The 17,251-nt window shown below is 35.1% G+C and overlaps 2 protein-coding genes across 7 annotated transcripts; one reads left to right on the forward strand and one right to left on the reverse strand.

Moving 5' to 3' along the window:
- The first annotated feature begins 1,795 nt into the window (after positions 1–1,795).
- LOC110802342 (putative pentatricopeptide repeat-containing protein At3g18840) lies at positions 1,796–10,399 on the forward strand. 5 transcript variants are annotated; one of them, XM_056826767.1, is made up of 6 exons: positions 1,796–4,403; positions 5,045–5,171; positions 8,684–8,915; positions 9,143–9,290; positions 9,770–9,864; positions 10,261–10,399. In XM_056826767.1, the coding sequence occupies exon 1, from the start codon at positions 1,984–1,986 to the stop codon at positions 4,069–4,071; it is 2,088 nt and encodes a 695-aa protein (XP_056682745.1). In that variant the 5' UTR covers positions 1,796–1,983; the 3' UTR covers positions 4,072–4,403; positions 5,045–5,171; positions 8,684–8,915; positions 9,143–9,290; positions 9,770–9,864; positions 10,261–10,399. The 5 variants fall into 5 exon arrangements, with proteins under 5 accessions (XP_056682745.1, XP_056682746.1, XP_021863501.1 ...); XM_056826768.1 differs by lacking the exon at positions 8,684–8,915 and having other exon boundaries at positions 9,133–9,290; XM_022007809.2 differs by lacking the exon at positions 8,684–8,915.
- Positions 10,400–10,482: 83 nt separating this feature from the next.
- On the reverse strand, positions 10,483–14,892 carry LOC110800912 (delta(12)-acyl-lipid-desaturase-like). 2 transcript variants are annotated; one of them, XM_022006238.2, is made up of 2 exons: positions 14,744–14,892; positions 10,483–11,926 (listed from the first exon to the last, which is right to left on the reverse strand). In XM_022006238.2, exon 2 carries the CDS (start codon positions 11,917–11,919, stop codon positions 10,762–10,764), a length of 1,158 nt encoding a protein of 385 aa, XP_021861930.1. In that variant the 5' UTR covers positions 11,920–11,926; positions 14,744–14,892; the 3' UTR covers positions 10,483–10,761. The 2 variants fall into 2 exon arrangements, with proteins under 2 accessions (XP_021861930.1, XP_056682747.1); XM_056826769.1 differs by lacking the exon at positions 14,744–14,892 and adding an exon at positions 12,425–12,850.
- Positions 14,893–17,251: the final 2,359 nt, after the last annotated feature.

Here is a 17,251-nt window from a genome sequence, read left to right on the forward strand (position 1 = left end):
AGTACTGATACTTTTGAATGTGTGTATGAAGTGTGATTTGAACATAATATTTGAATTTTCAGTTTTAATTTCCTCATTGTTGTAGGCTGAAAATGAAAATAGTAAGTAATTTGATATGATGATCACAACTAATTTTAAAAAAAACTTTTACTAATTTGAAAAAGGTGAGCATGCAAAATGTTTAAATAATAATATACAAGTATAACCAATGTAAACCACTAACACACTAAAAGAATATTTTGCAAGACAAATGACAATATTATACAACAATAATGAGTAAGTTGGGCCAGCGTTGTGGGTTGTGATCACATCGGATAGTCGAATCACCTTTGTCTATGTCATAACTCTTGTTCTACAATGCCCTTAGGGATGTTTGGCCTATCGTTGGAAAGCTCGTTAAGCCCGCTTTCTAGCCCAATCAAAATCGTCTCGTTTCGATATGTAGAACTTGAGATATCATCAAAAGAGTGAACGTTTGTCCGTTTTGATGCTTACCTTGTACTCTGCTTCAGCACTAGAAATGTTGACTCAAAATTATCCCCAGAGGCATGTAATGATCCTTGAGTCAACATTCCATCCGTTCATAATCCAAATCAACTCTGAACATAGCATTCAATCACCTGAAATATTAAAGAAAACACAACCAGGGCGTAATAGAGTACGACAACGACAACTTATGCAAATGTGACCCTAAATGCAACTAAAATGAGACGAATGCCTAGAAACAGTGGCGGAACCAAGTAGGTGCATGGGGGTCCACCGACCCCCCAAAGAAAAATTGAAAAAAAAAACTTATAACTGAGAGCTAAGAGACCTATTATTATATAGAACCGATCTCTTAGGTTATACTAAAAACATTGCTAATACTAAGACATCAGCCTTTAGAAACAATTGGTCTCTAATAATTTTAACAATTGGTCTCTAATAATTTTGAATAACTATGGGAGATAGTCCTAAGAGACCAGTCATTAAAGAACTGGTCTCTTAGAGTTTTGAATTTACATTTCCCCAAATTAAGTTATTCTTTTCACCACACATATGAAACCAATAGAGAAAAATTGTAATAATTTTATACGTTTTTATTGAAATATTAATATTTATTAATTTTAGGACGATAATTTTTGTTAATAATATATCGTGTGTTGTGGAAGAACACCAGACACAACACTCTAAAAATATTGGGAACGCCAATGCCGACACCCCGAAAAAAAATTCTAGCTCCGCCACTGCCTAGAAATGTAACATAAATGCGCCTAAAATACCCTATATAAATATGACCCATCAGTTCTCAATTTAGTTGCATACTTATATGTCCATTTCGATCCATTGGAGGCAAGATTCTAATTTCTCAAATAAAGTGTCATAATGCCTTTAGACGAGCATACATGATTGTGTAATCAGATAACCCAAAATTAAGGATATTCTCCCCTTAATCTAATAACTTACTTGGACCGCCACGTAGGGGCCATTTATAAATGCAAATTACGTAAAATTAGATTAGATTCCGTGCACGCACGGATTTGATTATTTTTTTCACAAAATATTTAACTGAATATCTTCCAAACTACTGCATAGTTATAACATTTTTAACATATTCGTTTAAGAGTGCGTTCTATTCACCTGATTTCCACTTATTTTTCCTGAACTTATCTTATCTGAACCTATCTGAACTTATCTGAACTTAACTGAACTTATTAGAACTTATCAAAACTTATTTTAGTTACAGGTTGTACTTGTCAACCTTTATTTTTCCTGAACTTATCTTATCTGAACTTATCTAAACTTAACTGAATTTATCTGAACTCATTTTTCCTGAAATAAGGGGGAGGGAGTATGTCTTAATTTACAATTACAAATATGGATCATATCATTAATTCAAAAATAAAACCAAAAAACATTACGAAGTACATTAAGAACTGTCGCTCTTTTGCGCCAAAGAAAAGAAAAAAAAAACGCGACGCTCATATTTCCAACCTGCTATAAATGCACCTGAAATCTCTGAAAGAGGTTCTGTTATTCCATTCTCAGGCCATAAAATCTGGGTTTCAATCCATCATCTTCACAACAAATCAGCTAATCCACTATTATGCGAAAAATGGGTTTTTGCGGCATGCCCACAAACTGTTTGATGAAATGCCTGAACGAAATGTATACTCTTGGAACACCATCATTGCTGCCCACTTAAAGAATCATGATTTAAAGAAAGCTGAATTCCTTTTTAACTCTTCACCACACAAGGACTTGGTCACTTACAATTCTATGTTAGCTGGGTATGTCAATAATGTTGATGATAAGCCTGAGCTCGAGCATGAAAGGAGTGATCTTGCTCTTAGACTCTTTGTTGAGATGCAATCATCCCAAATTCATGGTGGTAGTTGTAGTAGAATTGATGAGTTCACTGTCACTACTATGCTTAACTTGGTTGCCAAGTTATGTTTCGTGTCTCTAGGAACACAGTTGCATTCATATATGGTGAAGAGTGGGAATGTTTTTAGTGGGTTTTCTTGTAGTTCACTTATTGACATGTATTCTAAATGTGGGTGTTTTCGAGAAGCCATTCGAGTTTTTAATGAATGTAGGGGTTGTTTGGATTCTGTATCTAAGAATGCTATAGTTGCTGCTTGTTGTAGAGAAAGTGAGTTGGATTTGGCTTTGGATATCTTTTGGCACGAGGTGGAGTTGAATGATACTATATCATGGAATACAATCATTTCTGGTTTTGTTCAGAATGGTTTTCATGAGAAGGCATTCAGATTATTTATTTGTATGATGGAAAATGGGATTAGATTAAATAACCATACTTTTGCTAGCATTTTAGGTGCTTGTTCGAGTATGAGGAACCTGAAGCTTGGGAAGGAAATCCATGCACATGTTTTGAAGGCTGGATTTATTGAGAATTCTTTTATTAGCAGTGGTGTTGTTGACGTCTACTGTAAGTGTGGCAATATGGATTATGCAAAGTTTGCTTATACAACATCTAGTATAGGGAACGCCTTTTCAATCAGTTCGATGATTGTGGCGTACTCATTGATGGGAAACATGGAGGAAGCTCGAAGGCTTTTTGACACATTGATTGAGCAGAACACTGTAGTTTGGACAGCATTGTTTTCGGGGTATGTGAAATCGCAATGTTGTGAAGAGGCATTTAACCTTTTATCAGAATTTCTAGCTAAAGAAGCAAATGTTATTCCAGATGCGTTGATACTAATGAGTATGCTTGGTGCTTGTGCTATACAAGCCTCCTTGCATCCTGGAAAGCAAATTCATTCTTACATATTAAAGTCCGTGACAAAAATAGATGGTAAACTTCTGAGTTCAATGATTGACATGTACTCAAAATGTGGCCATATAACATATGCAGAGAGAATTTTCTTACAAGTCAAAGAAAGGGATTCAGTCCTTTATAATGTGATGATTACTGGTTATGCTCATCATGGGAAAGAAAATGAGGCCATTATGTTGTTCAAGGAGATGTGTGAGAGAGATAATATTAGACCAAATGCTGCAACTTTTGTGGCTCTTTTATCAACTTGTAGGCATGCTGGCTTGGTAGAATTAGGTGAAAATTACTTTCATGCCATGGAAAGTGATTATGGTATTCAACCAGAAGCTGATCACTATGCTTGTATGATTGATCTCTATGGAAGGGCTAATCAGCTGGAAAAGGCATCTGCTTTAATGGAAAGAGTTCCTTTTGAACCAGATGCTGTTTTATTGGGTGCTTTTCTAAATGCTTGTAGGATAAACAGGAATTTAGAATTGGCTAGAGAAGCAGAGGAGAAGCTATTGAGGATTGAAGGTGAAAGTGGGTCCCGTTATGTGCAATTGGCTAACGTATATGCTTCAGAAGGAAACTGGGTCGAGGTAGGAAGGATAAGGAAGAAGATGAAAGGAAAGGAGGTTAAGAAGCTTGCAGGATGCAGTTGGATACATCTGGAGAATGGTGTTACTATCTTTACTTCTGGTGATACCTCTCACTTGAAATCAGATGCAATCTACTCTCTGCTTGCTTGCTTAGTTGCAGAAATTAACCACCTCGCCGTGGTTGAAAGGTCTAAGGCACTTGCCTAGATGTTTTCTTCCATACAATGCGAATCCAACACCTAGTGAATGTGGTTGAAAATGTGATAAAGGTATATGCTATGACCTTATAGTAGTATACTTCGACAGGAGCAGATAGTTAATTCACCAGGAAATCAAATAATGGTTTTCAGTTCTGTGAAGGCAAATGTTTAATGGGACCCCAAGTTTGGTATGGATATTTATTCATAGAGCAAGTAAGCAAGTGTGTCTGAATGCTTCTGCAGCTGTGTAGGAGGAGTTTTGCTTGTTTATACTACCTTTAAAGCTATTAAAAGGAAAGATCCTAATGAGCAAGAAAAGTGTCTTGTTTATGGGGGCAGGTTAGTTTATCTCTTGCATGCTTTTAGTTTTTTGCATTTTGTTTTTCATGCCAATTTTAGGCATAAATTTAATTAATTTTTTTTTACTGAATTTCTTTTTTTAGCTATGAAGCTTCACTTTTGTTGTTGATAAGTAGTGAGAAAAAATAGAGAGGAAGGGGAGTTGAGAGATAGATGGGAGCAAAGGAGGAAGAAGATATAGCATTCAGTAGAAAATGTAACCTTTCTTTGTCAAATTAGGGGCTTCTCTAGCATCATCGAGGATTTTTTTTTTCCAGTGCAATAGATTTATTCTCTCATTCACAAACAAAACATTGGAAAACTCTGAAAACTAGTTGTTTGGAACAGAATGTCTCCCTTGATGATTAATACAGGTTTAATTCTCAGTAAGCAATAAGAAATTACAATAAGAGGTTTTCCTTTATCAATGTAATTGAAGGTAGTGCGAGTTTAGTTCTACGTTCTAGTTTGATGCAAATACAATTTTACATTTAATTGATAGCTTCCAATCAAGTGTCATTAGATTACAATAATGTTTTGGTGATCTTGTCTTTGATGCTAAATGTTTTGCTATTTGTTTATTTGTCAGGACCACTCTGGCTATTCTCCTGCTAACTTAATTGCTAATAATGATATTGCAGCAGTAACATTTTATCCGAGTCACACTGCTGTGATATTACTGATATAGGCTCAGTGATTTGTTCGAGTTCTGATGGTGTTTGAAGATCTGTAGATATGTTCCCTGGAGTAATTTGAACATCTCACAAAGTATGTTTTTCTTTACTTCTCATGCAGACTCGTGTAAGTTTTGGTTGCTTGGTTAATTTCTGTACATGAATATGCTATCATTTGTTAATAATGTGTCCAGTAAATAGTTGGTATCATCCTTCTTTTACCATAAAAATAAAAGAACTACCCACTTACTAAAAAAGGTGGGTAGCATTTCAAAAAAAAAAAAAAGAACAAAAAAACATGATAGTCATAGTTGTTTTTTGCTCATCTAAAATATTTAAAAATGAGAAGGCCTCAACAATTTACCATCTCAAGAAAACAGAGGAATAACAGTGTTGGTTGTATAATTGTGTGATATTCTTTGTGCTATGATGATAGTTGACATTTTAAGAAGTGTGCACTTACTAATTGTACACCAATTTTTTGCCGGGCAGTAATTGAACACAATCTTATTGCCGGGCAGTTGATCACAATCTTATTGTCGGGCACTAATTGAAGTGTTGAACGAACTGAAAATTGATATCTTTGAATAAGGACATATATAGAAATTTTTCGACATCTTAGTATTAATTTTGTATGTCCTTTGGAACACAATCTTCGTGTTCCCATTACTTCCATAGTTCCATATATCGTGGAAGCAAATGTTTAAAGTTGTAATGAATTTGCAGTTAGTTCATTACAATCTGTTATGTATAGAAAACTAGAAAGGAACTAATCATTGTTTAAGGTTTTACTAGACATTCAAAACTCAACCTATTAGAACTGCCACTTTCAAATGCTAATCAATAAAAGTAGAATCATGCTGTGAATGGACATAGCTTATAGTCCCAAAACCGTAAGATTAGTGGCATAAAAGAAAGATTAAGGGAGGGAGAAGGATGATTAAGGAAGGACAAGTCACAATAAATTGTATTCATGATTATCACGGTGGAAATCACCGATTACAAGGGCACTCTATCAATTACTATTAACTGACTAATTTCCACAATTCTCAACATGCCTCTCCGTCTCTCTAATATGCTCTATATATAGAGCTTTTACCCTAACAACTAGCTACCTTATGCAAGCCACTAATAACTGAATCCCAATGCAACTCCCTATAATACCCCTCTCATTGTAAATCATTTTGTACCTCCTCCTTGATAATATGAGAAGCAAACTCTTTTCCCTGATTGGATGTATTGGCACTCCCATGAGTTCCATCAGTAATAATATTATCCCCAAACCCAGGCATTACTGTGACCCCATCAATGGACTTTGCTATGTGCAGATCCCTCTTCTTGATCTTACTTTCACGTCGTTTCTTCTTCTCAGCCGGAGTTTCACCCTTATAATGCCTCTGGAAATGTGCTGAATAGGAATTTGCATTCTCAAAAACAACATTGCACTTAACGCAAGGGTATGGGCCGTACTTTACGTACTGACGGCTCTTGCGCCTCATAGCTGAATTATCCCGTCTTCTTGCTGGAGATGCAAGTACAGTTGTTGCAGCTTTGTTGCCATTTTGAGACGGCACCTCTGTCTGGGTGAGAGGATTACAGTCGAAATCAGGTTCAGGAGCTTGTTCAGATACTTTTGTCGCAGGGTGGCTTTCAGGAAAAGTTGGAAGATTTGGTTGAGGGTGAAATGAAGTTTCTTGAACTTGGTGTTTTGGTGAGTTCAGGGTTGAAATTGGAAGAGCAGGAAAATGATATCTAGATAGATTGAATGAACTTAAACGCATCCCACTCCAAGAAACAGGGTGATTTCGACTAGGAATACTTTGGCATGGGTGGGTTGTGCTCCCTTGATGTGGGGATAAATTGACTGTGTTTTGTCTTACACATGGAATAGCAGTAGGAATCTCTTGCTCATAGTCTGTATTAGTAACTATGGGAGAAGCATATTGTGAGTGATGCCTGGTAAACTGTGTGCGCTCATTCGTTTCTGAACTCCTATTGAGAATAGGTTCTAGGTTCGGGTCTAGATTTGACAACGGTCGCTGGAGAAAGGAAGATGTGGGGTTGTTGTAGACATTGTTTATATTTGGGGGATTATTTGATGAAGTTGCAGAAAGATGGTTTCTTGCAAATTGGGAAGAAGGGTTGTTACTTCTAAGGAGATTGATATTGATGGAAGAATTTTGTCCCATAACAATGTTGATGTTTACAGTGTTTTGAGGTCGTATGAGACCAAAAGGTATACTAAAGTTGGATCTCCTACTCCTAGCTGCATCCACATGCTGTGAGACCAGTTGACCCGACACAGGAAAGGCCTGACTCTGAGAAGAGAAGGTGCTAGTTGAGTTAAGGCAGAGGTTAACATTAACTGAACCTTGACTATTACCAGAAATGGTTGGTACAAGTGCTGTGTCATGGACACTGTGGCCCGATAGGCCCGGGTGGGTGGGTGGGTTTACCATGGGGATGAAGAATCGAAGCTAACCAAGAAACTAATTGAATAATTTGGGATTAGGTTGTGAGATTACAAGAAGTATGAAGGCCCTATTTATAGATGTCTGAAGTTTGAACTAAGTGTCACGGTTTTGGACATAAATCTCGAGTGATCTTCCCCCCTTGTTTATTATGGAAAGAAATCATTCAGATATCCTAGGATTGGTGTTCCTATGATGATTCATATGAGAGGACATTTAATGCGTGTCTGAGCTTTCACATTTGAAGATCGTTTGAGATACGATTTTAAAGGTAACAAATCATGATTTTTGTTAGAAAAATGCCCGTTTTCTTAATTCAGGATTCAGTAACGTAAAGGAAAACTTGGCTAAGTTCAAAACTGTATCAAAAGATCACATTATTGTTATGTTTTTTTGGTCACCATAATATTATTTCTATGTATTAGGATTCTCTAGTCTAGGAAATGTTAATTCTTAATTGAACATAGATAAAATTAAGAAAAGCTAACCAGGTGGTGCACTCAGATTGATTGAAGCTGTTCTGTACCAGGAAACTTACTGCCATATTGGTCTTCAATTATTTTGATTTTTTTTCCTTTTTTGCATTTCTTTCATACATAATACCTTGAACTATATGAAGTCTTGCATGTTAACGAGAATCACAACCTGCGGACCGTTACACAATATACATTTTAGGTAGTCAATCACCTTTTAAGATGTGCGAAAAATCCTGCAGATCTTACGCGTTAAGGACAATATTTAATGTGATTTTGCTTCACCTGCCTCCTAAATTATCCGTTTTAAGTTAAATTAAGCAATGTATTTTTTGGCCAAGGTTACAGTGTACTTCATTTACATAGAATATTTCCCCCCTCGCAGTTCTATTAGTTTAGCAAGAGACTTAACCTTTTTAAATCACATTCCATGTATACTGAGTAATTTTCACCTGGTATCCTGTATTCCTGTTAATAGAAGTGCATGAGATAGTCATAACTTACATTTTGATGGACACACATGACAGATTTTTTACAAAAATGATAGATGCAGAAGAACCCTGTTTTCCTCTGTAATAAAACTTGTATATATCTGTTTACATTGAACCCTTTTTATTTCCGACTTCTTTACTAAGATCAAGGCTGTGAGATGAAATTGACAGTAATGATCCCTTACCTGTTTGCTCGTGTACGAACTGCACGTGTACAGTGTACTATAACTCAGAAGATCCTGAAAAGTCAACAAGATTAGAGACTTATGATGTTCTTAATGAAGCTGAATGATGAGTATGGAATACATTTTGATGATGCAACCTTTACCAACACTAGAGCTGATAAACATGGGTCCGGCCCGTTGACCCGACCCGGACTTTTTCAAAAATTTGCGAGCGTTAGGTAACGTAAAACAACAATTTTAGTTATAAATTTGACCCGGCCCAAAACCCCCGCTATTTTTGGCCCGAAATAGCAGGTTTGGGCACACAAAATTAGCCCGAAGCTTGACCGGCCCGACATAAAGGGCAGGTTTTTATGTCCTCGTCCCAGCCCCAAACCCGGCCCGGCCCGCCTTTTGGTCAGGTCTAATATTGGTCCAACACTAACAGAGTAACAGTGGCCTATAGGTTATGTGTTCAGGAAAAAGACACAAAGAAGTAAGCAATTTGAATGCAGCCCATACTGAGCCTGTGGCCAATGCAGCAGATAGAGGCAGGTTTAATGACATGTTCAACGAAAGAAATACCGAGAAAAATTATAGGCAGAATCAACCAAGTTAGTAATCCTAATTTGGCTAATATTTTTACTTTTATTTTTTGCTTGCTCTTATTCTGCTACTGTGTGGAAGCAGCTTTTAAGATTGGTGCAATGCTCAAACTCTGCTAGTAATTTTGATACTGAATATGTATACCTATTTCCTGTGTGTGTGCACTTATCCGTTCAATTCGTGGACTATGGACCGTGGTGCACATAGAGCATGGTGCACCAAAAGAACATATGTGCATATGCAAAAGAACATGACATTACGGCAAAAGAACATGCGATATAATATTTCGCTTTTTTGTTATAAAAATAACATATTATTTTACTATGTATTAAAAACATAAATAAAAAAAATACTCATGTTCTTTTCTCGTAACCAGATGTTCTTTCAATTATATACTAGTGTTGTTAAGGTGCACCATGCTCTATGTGCACCATGGTCCACCTTCTAAATTGCGCTTATCCGTTACATGTATTTGCAACTTTTGCAGGCAATTGATAAGCTAATTTTCCACAGCTCAAGATAAGGATATATGGTGAACCTCAGCTTCTAGAAGGGGAATGGAAGATGATCTGGAGTTCTCAGGTGTGGTACATGTCAGAATCTCCAATATTTTGTCAATAATAAGTACAGAATTTTGCTTTTTTTTCAATGTTGGTCATTAGTGTGCACTTTGGAGCAATTAACTTAGATTAGTGCAGTGAAGTTTTGTGATTCATTTGTGAGTAATTGCTATTCTTAAAAATGAATTTTCTGAAATACAAGTTGGTAACAACTACAACCTTGTGAGGATTAATATCAGAAGAATAACATATTTCGCTTTTGTACTCGTTTTACTCCACGAGAAAATGGCTTTTATAATTATTTCCTCTTTTTTTTTTGGATAATATAAGGAAAGAAAACCAAGGCAGACAAACTTAATCATCATTTCGGATGAATTATAATTATTTCCGGGGGTTAAACTTTGATATTCTGTGGCAGGTGGAGACAGACAGCTGGTAGGATACACAGATGAATTTACAGCAAGTTCTGATTTATGGATACTTTGTTGCAGTGTCAGAATGTTTTTCTGTGTAGTTTAATTTGCAGTTAGATTTAAGCTAACAAAAGATGAACATGTTTTCTCATGAATATGTGAGTTTCAAATCGAGGTATCAACTTTTAGTTGTAACGAGAAAATATTGTACTTAACACATTTTGACATGACCAAATTTAACATAGATAGAGAATCTATCTTTACATTATATACCAAGACACTATTAACATATATTCTCCATAACTTATAATATGATACATGGAACAAGTGCAAATGCATGCTTTCATGAGAACTAATCACTTGGTTCATAACCTAACAGTTCAGGAAACTGATTTTGGCACACTTTTATCATTCTATGTGAATAGCACACAATTCCCTATGTTTTAAAATCACTTTTTGGTGCGTCAAAATCACTTTCTCAACAGTTCAGGACTTGCATTGAACTTTTAATACCGATTCTGGTACCAAAATACACCTTTCTGGTGAGAATCCACGTCTGGCGCAACGTACAAACACTCCTTAGCTTCCCTCCATAAAGCCTTATAAAATGGCATCTCATCAAATTGATAATATTCTCCAAGAATAGGCTTTATTGCCTTGGTTGCTTCCATTGCATTGTAATGAGGCATTGTAGAGAACAAATGATGAGCAACATGAGTATCTGTTATATTATGGAAAACCTTGTTTAACACGCCATAATCGCGGTCCATTGTGGACAACGCGCCTTTAAGCCAATCCCACTCCGATGAGTCGTAGTGGGGCAACGCTGGGTGCGTGTGCTGGAGGTACGTTATGGTGACAAGAAAACCGTTAACAACCAAAAGTGGGACGCCGTAAATGCAAACCACCCAAACAAGACCTTTAGCCATAGCAACCTTGTATAGGAGAAACAACACCCCAAGAACACCTAAATCAGATACCAAAACTTGGGCCCTTTCCCGGGTTGAGAAAATGGGCCCGTTTGGGTCAAAATGACAAGCGAACCGGTCATATGGACGGCCCGACGCGTTGAAGAGCAAGTACAAGGGCCAACCCAATACAAGTGTGATTATAAGAGACACCAAACGGCCCGGTGGGTTGTTCATGGACTTAGAGTACCAAGACATTTCAGACTTGGGCTTGGGTACAAACACCTCATCCCGGTCCAACGAGCCGGTGTTGGAGTGGTGGCGACGGTGGCTATACTTCCAAGAAAAGTATGGGACCAAAAGGAAGGAATGAAAAACTAAGCCCACCATATCATCAACCCATTGGTAATTACTAAAAGCATGGTGGCCACATTCATGGGCTATGACCCAAATACCCGTGAGAACACAGCCTTGTACAGCCCAATATACGGCCCAACCCAACAAAGGGAAAGGGTAAGCTAAAGTTGGAATAACGTAAGAAGCAATGAAGTATAAGCAAGAGACTAGTGTAAGGTCATATACTAGATAGGTGAAGGATTTTATGAGGGACCTTTGGAAACAATGTGGTGGGATGGCTTGTTTGAGTTGGCCTAGTGTGAAGGGTGGTTTCGAGTTAGGGGCCCGCCGAATAGCCGCCACTCCTCCTCCTCCTCGCGGTTTAGTGGTCGCGGTTTTCCTTTGTCCGCCGGCACCCATTGCTTGCCTGAAAATGAACATAGGTAGATTATAATGCATGACAAGTAGAAGTACTTGGTAATGACAAATGCAACAATGCATGAGAATTCATTTTGATTCTACTATACAAGTGTAGCTAATTGAGAAATTATAGGAATTGGGTCAAATACTATATTTTATTTGAAAAATATCAGTTTCGTGTATGTTACTGTTGTCTGGTGTCAGTAGCTAAATTTTAAAAGGAAATTCTCATTGGTAAGTACGTATAATTTACGTTTCTCTTCTGTCAACAAAAAAATAATAAAAAAATTCGAGTTTGACTAATCATCATTGTTTTGGTACTCAGAAGCTCGAAAATGGTATAAGATCAAAATAAGTTCAAAAATGGTACTCAGAAGCTAAAAAATGGTACTCATAAATTCAGAAATGGTACTCAAAACCTCAAAAATGGTACCAAGAAGTTTAAAAATAGTGTTCATTTATCAAGTATAGTACTCAAAAATTTTAAAAATAATGGTGCAATTACCATTGTGCCATCAGATATGTGTTTGGAGGCACATATCTGATATGGGCCTCTCCTCCCTCTATAAAAAGGCCTCTTTGGCGCACACACTACTAGCTTGTGTGTAACTAACGTCCAACCACCTAAACAATTCACAACAAATCAACAATGGCCAAATAGGGCAAAGCCTCGATTTTGGGTGAGACTGTTTCACATTAACTGTTACAAGATGATGATCTAAGACGTTTGGACCCTAGATACCAACTTATTTTATGGTCACGCAAATACGCGATTGTTATGAACAATTAAAATTTTAGTAGAAGTGTACACGTCGTCCTTGTTACGTTCAATTTTAAGGTTTTTTTACGCAAACCGAAAAAATATATTACTTAAAATAGTACTAGAGAAAAGAGTACGGATACAAACAACCTCAGAACATGAGTCAAACAACCTCACAAATTTAAGGGTTTTGATCACACAAAAAGCAATGTTGGTTTATAGTATTGAATAGGGTAAAAGAAAGACGTGTAGAACTACCATTTTCGAGCTTCTGAGAACTAATTACTAAGAATAAGGAAAGAGACTCGGACTAATTAACAAATTATATTAGTTATAGTTACAACTTACTACCCACCCTCTTTTTTTTTCTAGATACTAGAATAGTAGAATAGACTAATTATGCATCCATCTTGTATTTCTCCGGTTTATATATTTTTTGGAGGAAAACGTTAGGTCGAGGTATTATTGTAGATCAAGTTTCACAAAAATTATGATATTTTTTGAGGGAACAAAAATTATAATACTTTGAGAAAAAGAGTTCATACAAACTAGTTCGAAACTATTATTAGTATCCCATCTTACTACAAGATGACCGGCCTCTTTGATTCATATTTTTCTACGATAATTTTGGAAAAAGATTGTGCTTTGTTATACAAATTTTTATATATGACTTACAAAAAAGACCTATTTAGTGACATACTACGTATAAGTTAACTACTGGAACCAATTAGTTAAGCACCTGAACTAATTAATTAAGTAATGAAATCAATTACTTAAGTAATAAAACTAATTAGTTAAACAATTGAACAATTAGTTAAACAATCAAACGATTTTTCTGATAAGACGGTCTTATGCAAAAGTTGTCGACTTTATTATTATTATAATAATAAAAATAAATTCACCTAGTTTTGAGGGAAGCAAAAAAATCATGCAAAACACCAACTTTCTTATGAAATTATTATAATTCGTACTTGGTTGTCCATGTCCATTAATTAACGCAAGACTTTTTTTTTATTATTATTATTTCTCTTTTATTAATTAATACATAGTACTACCATAACAACAACAATTATATGCAACACTTAGGGCTACATAAAAGATGAACTGAAAATTTTAACCAAGATAACTTTTACCCATTTTTTTGTAACTTTAACCTAGTTTTGATTAACTTTTATATTAGTAAAAAAAACGTTGATAGATAAACATTTAAAGAGTTAAATGATTAATTTTATACATTATTAGTGATTTTGAAGAAATAAGTTTTATTTAATTGAAAAAACTTATTACTAAAAAATGGATAACTTTTACATATATAAGCTTAACTTTTAAGCATTTTGAGTTAACTTTTACTGTGGTGTACAATATTTATTGTACAACCCTTGTAAATAGGAATTTGTGAAAATTTAATTTGATCAAACAATTTGATAAAATACGGTTAAGCACGTCAAAAATATTAGACATACCACGTTAATACATTATCATATACTCCCTAGTCCATACCATGTACGAACTTCATAGCAAATAGGTGTGAGATGATGTAAAATTATACCCCGAATGTACTAAGGGGCGCATGGATCATTAAAACTAGTAAAATATTTTGAGGTAATTATTGTAGAATTTTCATCAAAAATCCTTCCCATTTAAGCTAAGATAAATAGATAAATAAATAAATAAGTCTTCCAAGCTTAAAGTAATTAGCAATAAAAGGGAAAAGATGATATAATAAACTACAACAAACTACCTAGAAACTTAGAAAGAACTAACATAAATATACTTTTTCCATGCAAATGAGCAACAACACCCAAAATAACAATACAAATTAAAAATGGAAAAAAAGGGATTTGAACACGTGATCTATCGTATAAATATATGATGAATTTTTGAATTAGGATGAATTTAACAAATTATGGAGTATAACCTAAAAACATATTACACGGAAATAACCTATTATTGACAATACAAATTAAAAATGGAAAATTAGGATTTTGAACATGTGACCTATCGAATAAAAACAAGCTAAATTATGAATTAAACAAATTGTACAAAAACAATATGACATCATACCTCTACAATTGCACAAACACCAACAAAGGAAGAGAAGTTTGTTGTTATTTTGAGAGAGAAAATGAAATTAGTACGAGGAGGGAGTGGGGGATTGCCTAAGCACTTGCACGATTTTATAGTGAGCTTCCCAATTCCCTATTTCGTAATTTCACAATTTTTTTCTATGGAGTATATGGAGGTAGGTGGGCCCTACTAATATCACTTCTATCGAGGAAAACCATTTCAATTAAAAAATAAAAAAAATAAAAAATAAAAAAACTACTCCGTACTTAAGTGAACTATGTACTGTAAAAACGTTTGGTACGAGAGATAAGAATAAAAGTAGGGGATATACGAAGTCGTGGGAAAATGTTATTATCAATACAAAAACTTATATATGACGGCTTGAATATAAGATGATATTTTTCTCAAATAGTTGTACGTTGTAATAAAATAGTTATAAGTCGTGATCAAATAGTTATATTCAATTAATTATACTATATATCAAATAATTACACTTTTTAATCAAAAAGTTATACGAAGTATTTTCTAATCAAATAATTTACTCTGTTCTTTTTAATATGACACAATTATTTAGGCACATTTGCCAACGCGCGATTTCAAACATTAATATCTTCAATTATGGATAAGAAAAGAGTATAAAAAGTTGATATTTAAAAAATATTTACCGAGTCGAATCTAATAAGACCCAACAGGACTATGTTTTTTCATACGTAAAATCATAAAATGAAGTCAAAGGAACACGTGTGAATAGTGTCCAAAACTCAATTGTGTCATGTAAATAAGAACGGAGGAAGTAATTACTTTGTCACTATTTCCGTACACACTATATACATTTTTTTAATGATAGACATCACGGTCTTATACATATAGCGGTCTCACAGGACATCTACTATATCATCAAAAACACTCCGCATAAGGGTAAGTTTTCCCCGTACACAAGATGACTATCTCTCTAAAGGGTGTTACACTATTCACAAATCGTTTGTTGATCAGAATTAGATTGACTGGATTAAACCGCATGTGAGAAATGTCGGTTTAATAGGGTCCTTCTCCTTATATATCGATCAAGAACATATATTTTTGCATCAAGAACATATATTTTTGCACCAAAAAAATCAAGAATGTATATTTCCTAGAAGAGTAGAAGGAACATAATTTATGATATGGTCATTCGTAGGGGATTATTGCTCTCTTCATGGTGTTAACTACCTTGCAAAGTTTCAACAAGAGTTTTGACAAACCAAACACTCGTCAAAAGATCGAAATGGGTTGCATGTGTCTGCCTAAATTGGAATAATTCACACATGACTTCCCTCAAGCCTTTGTGCACTTGTACGGTTGTACCCTAGTTTGGCCTCTCTTGTTCACGAGGCCGGGGGAAAAACCGTAAATGTCAACTAGCTTATTTGGTTAAAATTATGGACAGTAATCTTATGAAATCGAATTCCGTCTATATCATTTGTTATTTTTTAGTTTGATCGCTTATTTGGGCGACCCCTTTTATATCTAATGACTAAACTGGTGCATGTGCTATGGTCTCCTCGATCAATTGGTTGTAACCAGTGGCGGATCTTAAACCCTTTTTGTAAGGGGCCCTTAAAAAATTTAAGCAATATAATATAGAATATATACAATGTTTAAAGTTTAGGGGGACCGAAACCAAAATTACAGTACGAATATTTCGGTTGGGGGCCAGGCCCACCCCCATTGTAAGGAAGATCTGCCCCTGGTCGTGACACACAAGGTCGACTACACGTCTACACCCAAGCGGTGGACCGGAGGAGGCCACCTGTCAGGCTACCGGTTACCCAAGGCACAATTATACAATTAACAAGGCATTGTTCTATTCACTTGGTTTATAATTTACTAGTTAAAACCACTTATTACCGATGAAAACAACAATAATATTACCGAGTTAGTATTGTTTTGCAATATGCGTAATGGTCTTATTTAGGGTGTGTTCTATTTACCTGATTTTCAGTTTTTTTATTTCCTAAACTAATCTTATATGAACTTACTAGAATTTATCGGTTTTTATTTAGTTATAGATTGTGCTTGAGCAACCTTTGTTTTTCTTACACTTATATTATCTAAACTTATCTTAATTAATTTGAACTTAACTTATTTTAACCTATAATCCCTCAAAATATTAGAAATGAGGTATATAAAACATAAACTTAGTTAATATAATCGTCCAATGTGGTACTTAAGACCTGAGATAAAATTTTGCGTAAATAAACACTACAACACCTCTACCATTTGTTCATACGTATATTTAAAACTTGCATCCCTTTCAGTTTATAGTAGCTTCTTCCCAATTTGTTTTGTAATCTTATTTTTGAGTCATACACGTTTATTATGCAATATTAAGCCTATGTCATAAAAAAAAAAAAAAAAAAAAAGACTTTCTATAGACCAAAAATGCACACGTAGGTTATGTAGCTCTATCTGTTGCTATGTCATTTTCTCGTCTTCAAGAAACTTGAAAGCAAAAAAAAAAAAAAA

This window comes from Spinacia oleracea, chromosome 4 (assembly GCF_020520425.1).
Source record: "Spinacia oleracea cultivar Varoflay chromosome 4, BTI_SOV_V1, whole genome shotgun sequence".
Lineage (NCBI taxonomy): Eukaryota > Viridiplantae > Streptophyta > Magnoliopsida > Caryophyllales > Amaranthaceae > Spinacia > Spinacia oleracea.

What these genes read in the sequence shown, in the direction of transcription:
- LOC110802342 (XM_056826766.1), top strand. Translation starts at nt 1,984, where the DNA reads ATGCACCTGAAATCTCTGAAAGAGGTTCTGTTATTCCATTCTCAGGCC.